General features: G+C 36.5%; 1 protein-coding gene across 6 annotated transcripts in view; it reads left to right on the top strand.

The window, feature by feature from the left end:
• The window catches only part of REV1 (REV1 DNA directed polymerase), a 101,846-nt gene that overhangs the window by 17,881 nt on the left and 71,969 nt on the right, over positions 1-11,996 (top strand). For 4 of the 6 annotated variants that reach the window (XM_036302296.1, XM_036302293.1, XM_036302292.1 and 1 more), the window contains exons 2-3: positions 10,387-10,450; positions 11,827-11,953. The exons of 1 other annotated variant lie outside the window; for it this stretch is intronic. In XM_036302296.1, coding sequence (XP_036158189.1) covers positions 10,397-10,450; positions 11,827-11,953 — 181 coding nt within the window. In that variant the 5' untranslated portion in view covers positions 10,387-10,396. Of the gene's footprint in view, positions 1-10,386; positions 10,451-11,826; positions 11,954-11,996 lie in introns of those variants that run through there. One more of the 6 variants, XM_036302295.1, reaches the window with a different exon arrangement.

The raw sequence follows: 11,996 nt of genomic DNA, 5'->3' as shown, positions 1-11,996 counted from the left end.
TATACAGATTTCTTAGGGAAGTAGTCTCTTTCTCAGCTTTGTACTACCATCTGAACTCCCAGTCACCCCTTCCCTGTAGCTTGCTAGTTGGTCTCTGTGAACCCAGATGCCTGTGGAGTGTTTCCAGTGTCAAAAGTCTTTTTTTTTTTTTTTTTTTATCATCTTTGCTTTTTTAAAAAAATGTTTTATTTTTTAAATTGTAGTAAAATACATATAAACATAAAATATACCATTTTAACCATTTTTAAGCATATAGTTCAGTAATGTTAAGTATATTCATCTTGTGCAACCAACCTCCAGAGCTTTTTCATCTTGCAAAACTGAAACTTTAACCCATTAAACAACTCCCTATTTCCCCCTTTCCAAGCCCCTGGCAGCCACCATTCTACTTTCTGTCTTTATGAATTTGACTACTCTAGATAACTCATATAAGTAAAATCACACAATATTTATCTTTTTATGGCTGGCTTATTTTCACCTAGCATAATGTCCTCAAGGTTCATCCTTGTAGGATGTATCCGAATCTTCTTCCTTTTTAAGGCTGAAAATACACTATTGTCATGTATATACCACATTTTGCTTATCCATTTATCAGTCACTGGACACTTTGAATGCTTCTATCTTTTGGCTGTTGTGAATAATGCTGTTATTAACATGGGTGTAAAAATACCATTTCTAGACCCTATTTTCAATTATTTTGGGTATATACCCAGAAGTGGAATTTCTGGGTCATATGTTAATTCTATATTCATTTTTTTAAGGAATTGTCATACTGATTTCCATAGTAGCTACACCATTTTTCATTCCCACTGACAGTGGGTTGCCTGCCAAGGCTCCCATCTCATCCCTCAGGGTGTTGTCCTGGGAGATGTCTATTAGCTGGTACTGGATGCACTTCCCATCCAGGGTGCAGGTTACCTCACTCTGCTGAGATTTGATTTCGAGTGACCCAGTGACCAACATGCTGTAGACACGCAGGCCAGTCATGCTGCTCGTGGATTGACTGGCAGATGAGCAGCAGTAGCTGCACCTACCCAACAACTATTTAAGTTGAGGATAAACCCTTACATGCACATATAACTAGAATAATGAGACTGAATAAAAGCCACTCAAAATCAATTTCATTATTTAATAGTTAGTATACTTTATAGAGTTACAAATATGTAGCCAACAAATTAACGCTGATGAATATGTATTTGGACATTTTCTGAATATGTAGTGGGAATTTTGCTGGTGTGTTATGAACTGTTTGAAAACTTATAATGTTGATAATTCTTTAGAAAATGGATGAAATACTACTTTTGCATGAAAATGATTGCTCCTGGTGATTAACATCATTCAGTGGGGAGGTAATATCCACCAACAATCAGTAAAAAAGTCAAAATGATGTTCTTTTGTAGTGGGTTTTGATTAGCCTTTTTTACCTATCTACTAGAGGCCCGGTGCATGAAATTTCGTACACTGGTAAGGGCCCTAGGCCTGGCCAGTGGTCAGGGCCGATCGAGCCTTTGGGCTGCTGGCCGGGGCCTTCCTTTGTTCCACGCTGCCCCCAGTGGTCAGTGCATGTCATAGTGAGCAATCAACCTCCTGGTCTCTAAGTCGAACTCCCGAGAGGACACGTTGCATATTAGGCTTTTATATGTGTGTATATATAGAAGATCTATCCTCACCTGAGGACATTTGTTTCCATTGGTTTTTTTGGAGAGTAGAAGGGGAGGTAGGAGAGCATGGGAAGAGAGAGAGAGATTGAGACAGACAGAAACATTGATGTGAGAGAGACACATCAGTTGGTTGCACCCTGACAGGGGCTGGGGCATCGAGTTTGTAACCGAGGTATGCGCCCTTGACCAGGAATCAAACCCATGACCCTTCGGTCCACTGGCTGATGCTCTAACCAATGAGCATCTGGCCAGGGCTTGACTAGCCTTTTATATTTATTTTTTAATTTATTGTCTAAAGCAGCGGTTCTCAACCTGTGGGTCGCGACCCCTTTGGGGGGGGTCGAACAACCCTTTCACAGGGGTCGCCTAAGACCATCCTGCATATCAGATATTTACATTACAATTCATAACATTAGCAAAATTACAGTTATGAACTAGCAACGAAAATAATTTTATGGTTGGGGGTCACAACATGAGGAACTGTTTTAAAGAGCCAGAAGGTTGAGAACCACTGCTTTAACTGGTTTTGAACTGTGTGATGGTGCATCATCATGAAGCAAAATTACTTTGCCGTGTCTTCTGGCACATTCTGGTCGTTTCATGATCAGAGTGTGGTTCAAATTGATTATTTGTTGTCGGTAGCAGTCAGTATTAACAGTTTCACCTGGTTTTAGAAGCTCAGAATACACCACACCTTCCTGATCCCACCAAACACAGAGCATTGTCTTCTTTCTGAAGCAATTTGGCCTTGCAGTCAATGTTGATGGTTGACCTGGATCAACTCATGATTTTGTGCATTTGGGATTCTCAAAATAAATCCACTTTTCATCGCCAGTCACAATCTGATGCAGAAAAGAATTTCTTTTGTGCCATTGCAGCAATTTACTGATGACTTTTCGGTTTCCATTTGTCTTTCATTCAGTTGATGCGGCACCCATTTTCCTTCCTTTAAAATCTTTCCCATTGCTTGTAAACAATCAGAAATTGTTTGCTGAGCAGTGTTTAATCTTTTTGCAAGTTGTTTTTGAGTTTGACATGCATCTTCATTCAATAATGCTTGTAATTGTTGGTCTTCAAACTTTTTCGGTTTACCTGGACATTCTTTGTCTTTCACATCGAAATCATCAGTTTTAAAGCGTTTAAACCAGCATTCACAAGTATCTTGAGATGGAGCATGTTCACCATAAGCTTCCCGAAGTATTCAGCAGCACTTTTCTTCAAAATAAAGTAATGAATTAACACGTTGTTTGCTGGTAGTTTTTATCGCGCGCTAACGGGTGGTGCGGGCCATTTTTGCTAATTTTTTGTGCAAATGGCAACGTTCAGTAAAATCATGATAACTTTAGTTTGCGTATTTATATGTTACCCGCATTCTACCGCTAGTCTATAAAAAACATATTAGTACGTGTCCCGTGCTCTAGTACACTGGTAGAACGTATAAATACGTAAAACGTATAAATACGTTTCCTGCATACAATGCGTTAAAACTTCCCTCAAATGCTCTTTTTTTGGCACGAAATTTGACATTTTTAAGTGTAAAAATATCTATGATGTTAACACCTTCAGGAAATTTGACATACGAAGTTTTGAAGCTTGTTGTCAATACAACAAAATAGCATACATGTCAAATCGCATATACATCAACATATGTGTAACTCCACCTATTGAAAAAATCCACATTATTAACTGGTACACCTAGTAGGTTGGAACCCAGTCTGCAGGAATTTCATCTGAAAACTAGTAGGCACTTTTTACTTAACAAGCCTACCTTGGGAATTGGATGGCTTGTCCATGAAGGACATTCTCTTAGTGAGTGGGGTTAGTCAAGAGGACACATTATACTAGTAGTTCAGAAGGTTGTGGGTAACTGAGAGGATGAGAACAGTTTTATTTCTGTGGACTGTTTCTCCCAAGCTGTGATAGCCTGACTTCTTGCCCTCCTCCATGCTAGGGAGAGCAGTATTTGAAGAAGCAAATGAGTCATCTAGAGTGGGGAACTTTTCCCCTGGATATGGCGTCAGGGCACTAACAAAGCCCCTTTTTCAAAGATTCTTACTGGTTAGCAGAAAGGTAAGCCTTACTCATGGCATACCAGTTTCCAAGATCAGGGTTTTATGTTAGCTACTTCGTGATTTCATGCTTCCAAGGAAGCACCGTAGTCTTTAGAACCCTTTAAATCAGCGGTCGCCAAGCTTTTGGACCTCACGGACCACCAGTTGGCGACCACTGCTTTAAATGATTTATACTTAATTCTATCTGTTTTGTGGTTCTGGTTAGCACCAAAAGTGTGTGTCATTTGCTAATCTTGTCTGTGCTACTTTTTGAGGAAGGAGTGTCTATCATATTGCTGACTATTAAACAGCACAGGATTCTGTTGTGAATTTTTGGAAAGCTGTTTTAAAATAAGAGAAATAAAGAGTAGGTAAGATTAAATATGCAAGGTGGAGTTTTGAATATTGATATATTGAGGTACACTATACTTGTTACATATCGCTATTACTACCATGCTTTATATATAAGTTTATTTTCTTTATTCAACAAGAATTTATTGACTTCCTATCATATACAAGATTAAAAGCAATTTTTTATTTTTATCTTTTATTGGTTTCAGAGAGAAAGGGAGAGGGAGAGATAGAAACATCAATGATAAGAGAGAATCATTGATCGGCTGCCTCCTGCATGCCCCATACTGGGGATTGTGCCTGAAAACTAGGCATGTGCCCTGACCAGGAATTGAACCATGACCTCCTGGTTCATAGGTTGACGCTCAACCTCTGAGCCATGCTAGCCGGGCAAGGCAGTTTTACATGTTTAGCATATTTTTCATACTTTCATTCTGTGGTATCTTGAGTATCAGAAAGCAGATGAGTGTGGGTCTAACAGAAATGAGGGAAGTATAAACAGTCTTTGATGCCATGTACATATCAACAGAAGTGTGATAATCCTACTTACTGTTTACATCCTGTCACCTGAGTCTCCCTTTTATTTGGCCATGCAGTTCAGGTTGTCTGATAGCTTTGCTGCTTGCCAGCGTGGTCTGTCACTGCTCTTGACCAGGATTATGGATCTGGGTCATGTAGTTCACTTGATGCTCCAGGGTTTGCTGGTTTTTCCCCCCATTATTCCTGCCTAAAATCTTTCTTTTAAGTTTATTTGTAGAGCTAGTATTTCCTTGATTGGTGCTCATTTCTTTTTAGAACTCATACAGAGTGCCTATTTTTCATTTGTCTCAGTAGTGCCTACTATAGTATCATGCTTTCACAGAGTATTATGCCGTTAGTAGTCTAGTGTGGGTTCTCCTATACGTGGTCTCTAAGTTATTTCTTAGATGACATAATTAGCTGTGATATGTAATGTAATCTACAGCTATATACTGAATTGCTTAGCATTGACTGTCTGATAAAAGAAAGTTATACAATTGATGTCATCCAGCAGTGACACGGCTGATAAGTTGCCACTCCTAGTGTTCAGTAAAGGCCAGATTTAGTTATGTTTTTACCCCTAATTTATTGTCATGGGCAATCTTAGCCTAAACATAGATTATTTAAATGAATTTGATAGAACAAGTTGCCTTATCTGTCACCTTCTGGAATAAGTAAAAGGGATCTGTATAATAAGTAAACAAATGTAGAGCAACATTGTTAAATAATAAAATCCTTGAAATACATTGCTAACAAAGATGGATATAGTTATTTTATTTTTTTATATTTAGTTTCTGAAAATAGTTTTTCAGTGTGTCTTGTATAGTGCACCAAAGAGAACTGTGAAAGGATTTCAATCTAAAATGGAACAGGAGGATTTGAAATGGAGAATCTCATGCATGTGTGAACTTCAGAACCAAGAGACTGATTTCCTGTAAATGCCTGATTTACAGAAGACCAAAACCAATGAATATCTGCCAGAACACCCTCCCCATTCTCCAGCTAGTGAACTTATTGCGTAGACTTTAGCTGAAGTTCCCCCTTTTTGCACTCCTTGCCAATAAATACAGCTCCCTTCACCCCTCAAGGCTCTCCTGTACCTTGTTACAGCATGCAATTCTTCTGCTATCCTATATAATAAAGAGCTAATATGCAAATGTTCATCGTGCCCTCACACTGGGGCTGGGGGACCTGAGGCTGCACCCCCCTGCCCAGTGGGGCTTGACGGGAGACCAGAGGCTGCGCCCCCCGCCCAGCGGGGCTTGACGGGGGTGGGGCCGGCTGGGTCTGGGTCTCGCACAATTTTGAGGCGCACACGGTTGGGCGGGGACTTGACTCTGGGTCCTGCGGCATGCCGCAAACTCTGACAGGAGGGAGGTTGTCATATATATTTTACTACTTTTCTTTTCATCTCTGACACTTGTATTATAGAGAAAGGGCAAATAGCAATATTAAAATATTTCCTCTAATTCCCTTTTAATGTGCATGAATTTCATGCACCAGGCCACTAGTTTCCAAATAAACTCAGTTTATGGTAATTTGAGCTTTCCTTAGTTTACCTGTTTTTTAAGTTAACAGAACTCCAGTAGTCAACTGTTCTAACCTCTTATAGTAAGAGACCCAGGTGACAGTAATTGTGATCCAAGAAATTAAGATTTCCCAGAGATCAGTGAAACCAGTTAGTGACAGAGCCTTGACTAGAAACAGTTCCTCTTTTTCATAATCTTTGGATTCACTTAAGCTATATATTAATGCTACAAACAGCTGATTGCCAGTATTGTATTTTTATCCAGTCATTGTTTAACATTGATTTATCCAGATATTTACTGTTTGCCTTTTCTTTTTCTGTAAGAGAATTTACCTTTCACCTGAGGGATATCCTTTTGGGTTTCCTTCAGTGCAAGTTTGCTAATGCCATTAGCTTCTGTTTTATTTGCCTGAAATGCCTTTATTCTATTCTTAACTGATTTTTTCTGGGTATAGAATTCTAAGTTAATGATTTTTTCTCCCCAGAACTGTTGTCTTCTAACTCTTTTAGTTTCTATTGGAAAGATGGCTGTCTGTTAATTTGTTCTTTTGTGTATTTTGAATGGAATCACTCTGTTCTCCCTACTCATGTCACCTTTCAATGTATATATTTTTGTCTTTAGTTTTCCATACTTCTAGTATATATCTAAATATAGATGTCTTTTTTCCCCCCCTGGATTTCTCGTATTTGTGGCTTGATATCTTTAATCAGTTTTAGAATGATTTAGCCATTATTTCTTCAAATATAACTTGTTTTTCTTATTTTTTTCCCTCCCAAATTTACTTAAGTTAGACCTTCTTAAATATCCTTTATCTTTTTCCCTCCCATGTTTTCTATCATTTTGTGTCTGTTACTCCTTTATCTGGATCTTTTCTTGTTACTTATTTTCAACTGTTCTTTATTTGCTTTTATTTATTAATTTGCCCATCTACTTCTGGTATGTTTCAATTCTAGAGTTAGCATTTAATTACTACTTTGTATACTTCCCAGTTTTTTACCCATATTCTGATACTTGTCTTTGTTAAATTCAGGATCTGAAGTGTCTGTGGATCTGTTTATTTTGTTGTTGCTGTTGGTTCTCACTCGTGTGATCTTGTGTGCCTGGTTAGTTTTGTTTGTGTGCCAGACATTATATTTGCAAGATTGTACAAGTATGTGGAGTTTAGGATGTTCTCCACTGAGGATTTACATTTGCTTCACCAGATACTCCGGCACTAACAATCCAAAATCACCTTAATTTGCTTTCAGAGACAAATAATCTGGGCAGGATACATGTTCTGCAAAGTATGGTCTGCCTACTTTCAGCTTACTCTTACTCTTAGGGTCTTCATCCCAAGTGTGCAGATTTATATCCTTGGAAGACCTTTGAACTGCAACTTCTGTTCGCTTAATACTGTGATTTTTGTTTTCAAAAACATTGTCCATCTTCTCAGCCACTCTTCTAGAGTTGCCAAATGCCCTCAGCGAGAAAAGCTGTCCCAGTTTGTGTGGGGAAAGGTAACATGAGCTGGCAGGAGTCCTCTCTGTCATCTTCTAAATCTTGGCCCAGTAATTCATTATTTGCTGGACCTTGTATGCCTTGAGGCAATTTTTTAAAATCAATGTTTTGTGTAGCTTTCCTCTTCCTCAGCAGGAAGTTTGGTCCATATTGTTTAGTTTACTATTTGTTATGGAATTTTCTCAAGTTGAATTTGAATGTATAAAATGAAATATGCTTCTTGTTTCCTTTTCCCTTTTTTGGGGTCTTATTCTTTGAATCCTGGACCACTAGGAGTTTGCTGTACATGGGTTAAATTAGTGGAAATGATGAAATTACAATTTTAATTCCTTTATTCTCATTTCTTTTACTTTTCGAAGCTTTAAACATTTGTCTGGGATAGTTATATTACTCTGGAATGGGTAAAGAACCTTTAAAATGTGTTTGTTGTTTTTGTTTTTTTATTGCAGCTTTGTTTTGTACTTGTCTATCCTCATTAACCCATCAGTAAGGATTTTCATATTGGCTTTTCTTAGTGGATACACAATACCTCTTAAATAAGAGGCTCTTAAATGATTGGGCAAATGAATTAAACTAAAAATATATTGTATTTTTAAAATTTGCCTCATTTATCAGATTGTTGCATTTACTTTTTGTGGGTATACATCCTTAATCTAATAGCCAGAACTCCCAAACTCTCTTTACTTGTTAGAGCAGATATATGGATTCAGGTTATATGAAGTCAAGGACTGTGTGTTAACAAATTTCCCAAGACTCCTTTAAGATAAGGGGGAAAATCTTGAGGGACTGGACAAAGTAAGCCTCGCGAAAACAAGTATTCAGCAAAGCAAATATGGCAGTTCTGAGACTCATGATGAACCTTGGGTAGCCATGCCCTGCCTTTCTCAAACTTGAAAAAACAAAACTCTTCTCCCTCAGCACCAGCAGCCCCTAATCAGAGTTAATCACTTTGCACTTTGTTGCTCTGTTGGACTTAACTCTTTGAGCATATCTCCACACATCTTTTAGACACCCTTCAAAGGTTGACAGTAAAAATTTATAATTAACATAAATGTCAGAAAGGAGAAACTACATCCCACAATATACCAAGAATAGAAATATTTGAAAGAAAATATATGCTGTCATGTTCTAAGATGTTACTCAATAACAAAACCTTAAAAACCATATCAAAGCTGATTTGACTTGGATAATGTATAAGGCTTCTCCAGTAACATAGGGGAACCATTTGATATTAACCTACATATAGTTACTAGAAGAAAATAATGCCTAAATGGAAATCATGTTAATTTTATGAAGGATAATGCAGTCATGTCTCAAGATGTAGCCATTTAGGGTTAGCCTTATGTTTTGATGTAGAAGTCATTTTATTATTTTTTAAATATTTTAAAAATGTTTTTTATTGAATTTTAGAGGGTGAGATAGAAACATCGATAAGAGAGAAACATCAATAAGAGAGAAACATCGATAAGAGAGAAACATCAATTGACTGCCTCCTACATGCCCTCTTCTGGGGATCCAGCCTGCAACCCAGGCATGTGCCCTGACTGGGAATTGAACCAGTGACCTCTTGGTGCATGGGTTGATGCTCAACCACTGAGCCACAACAGCCAGGCTTAGGAGTCATTTTATACCTTGCTAGCCACTGAGCTATCATTTGGTCATTTTGGTAATTTTATAGTACAGATGGTCAAGTGTTTGCTTAAGGAAAATGCCAGATTTCCTAGTTTATCAGTGTAATCTTTCTGCGTCAAATCCCTAGATCAGCACTTTTCAACCTTTTCATCTCATGGCACACATAAACTAATTACCAAAATTCTATGGCATACCAAACAATACATATTTTGCCAGTGTAACTATAAAAATAGGTATAACTTTGATTCATTCACACCAGACAGCTATTGTGTTGGCCATTGTCGTTTTTTAATTTGACAATCTAAGGGAAAAGAGGTGAGTGCCCCTGACTAAATAGTCAGCTATTGCATGTTTTAAAAATTCTTGTGGCCTGACTGGAATGGCTCAGTTGGTTGGCCTCATCTTGAGAGAAGTAATAACTGAAGTGTTGTCCTGTGCACTGAAAGGTTGCCAGTTTGTTCCTGGTCAGGGCATGTGTGGAAGGCAAAACATTGAGGTTTCTTTCTCTTATCAATGCTTCTCTTTCTCTGTCTCTATCCCCCTCCCTCCCTTTCTTCCTTCCTCTCTAAGCATGTCCTCCGGTGATGATTAAAAAAATTTCTTTTGTGTGTGGCACACTTGAAAATCACTGCTTTAGTAGGTGTGTTATTTTACTTGATTTTTTTAAAGGGCTTTTTGCGTAATAGATGAATTACACTGTGAGTGCACTCTTAAGTGCCCAGTATACAATAGCAAAGACAGAGTTTAAGAGCCATACTATAGGTCATTTCATAAAGGAATGTGTTTTCTTAGGTTCTGTTAACACTGATTAATCCTTAACAAGTAATCACGACCATGTTAGTCAGATTTGGTGATGTTTTACATAAGTAGGTGTTGGGATTGTTGATCAGGAATGTCTAAAAGGTTTTCCTGTTTAAATTTAAAGTACTTGTAATTAAAACCTGATACTCACCTGTAGGAGGGTGTTTTTAGGAACAAATGTCACTTGTGAAAATTTGGAAAAACTTTCTTCACTTGGTATTATACTTTCAACTTTTATGAATTAAACATTTGTATTTTAATTTTTTATTTTTCTTGATACTGAAGTAAAATATCAATTAGTATATTATGTTATAAGATTGATTTTATTTTTTCTCCCTAATACAGAAACTCCACCATGAGACGAGGTGGATGGAGGAGGCGAGCTGAAAATGATGGCTGGGGAAAATGGGTGTGTTTTAAAAGAATAAAAATTATATTGAACTGTCTAGATATTTTTCATTCTTTTTATAGCTTATAATGTGATTTAAGCCATTTTCTAAATTATAAATCACTTTAGATATCAACTCTGAGTTTTCACAATGTGTAGAAAGCTCAACTTGAACCCCTAAACTTGCAGGAATTTTATCCTGAGAAATAAATATTATAGCGCACACAATTTATTGTGTGATAATTTTATTGCAGCATTGCTAATAATACTGAGAAACAGGAAAACTTAGCTATCCAAGAATAGGGAGTTAGTTAAATAAATTATTTTTATACAGTGAAACACTGCAGCCATTATTTAGCTTTATATTTTTTAAACTGGCAGATGGTCTTGACTTAAAAGGGTGTTGTGTTATAAAGGAATATTGATATATATGATTCTGTTTTTGTAAAGCTGCTATGCTCTGAGGCATAGATATAAACTTTGAAAATAATATCCTAAAATGTTAACAATGAATGGGATCATAGCTAATTTAAAGTTTCTTCTTTATATTTAAAAAATTGGCAGTGAGCATTCAATATTTGAATAATCAAAAACAATGAAGTCATTTGCATTTTGAAAAAAATGTGTACTACTTTTTTAAAGACCTAATTGATACTCTTAATTGATCTAGATAAATCAATAAAAACTTAATTGATAATTTAAATCAATTAAGCTTAATTATTTAAATATTTGGGGGAAATGTAGCTGAATTCAGGCATGCTTTTTAGATTTGTAAATGTCTGTAGGAAAAATGATAATGTTTTTATATTCTTTTTTTAGGTTCCTGTTATCTAATAAAAATTTGTCATAGATTGATTAGATCCAGAATTTAGTCACCGAATTCTTTATTGTATTCTTATCTACATGTATAGAGGACTATACTGTTTTTTCAAGCTGCTTCATTTTACATGAAGTTTTTTTAAGCTTTCTATATACAGAAGATAGTGGAAGCCCATTTAAAATATACACTTATTGACCACATGTTAAATTTTAATTGGTTTAAACTTTGATGTAACTTTTGCTTGATTTTATAGATAAGAACAATATTTTGTGGCATTAAATTTATTATTTCTGACATTTTACATATTCTTATTTTTGTTTAATATTTTGAAATAACTTATTATAAAAATGTTAAAGAATTATTAAAAATAGAGTCAAAAGAGGGAAAAGTCTCTTTTGACCTGCCTGTTTTATTGCCTTGCCTCTGGTTCATGTTTAGCATTACACCTTTGTCATCATTATACTTTGGTCATTGGCACAGAATAAAGTCTTTTTAAATAGAAGTTTCTTTAAGAAAAGGGGTAAGGGGGTAAAAGTATAACTTTTGTGATTAGTGTTTACCTTTTCTTTAATTCTAGGGTGGATATATGGCTGCCAAGGTCCAGAAATTGGAGGAACAGTTTCGATCAGATGCTGAAATGCAGAAGGATGGAACTTCATCTACAATTTTTAGTGGAGTTGCCATCTATGTTAATGGATATACAGGTTGAGTACTTTTTACTTTTTAGGTACTCTTTTGGCATGCATT

Source organism: Myotis myotis, unplaced genomic scaffold (genome assembly GCF_014108235.1).
Source record: "Myotis myotis isolate mMyoMyo1 unplaced genomic scaffold, mMyoMyo1.p scaffold_m19_p_30, whole genome shotgun sequence".
Classification (NCBI taxonomy): domain Eukaryota; kingdom Metazoa; phylum Chordata; class Mammalia; order Chiroptera; family Vespertilionidae; genus Myotis; species Myotis myotis.
The sequence above is the reverse complement of the archived record's forward strand: the minus strand, read 5'-3'. Positions and strand labels throughout refer to the sequence as shown.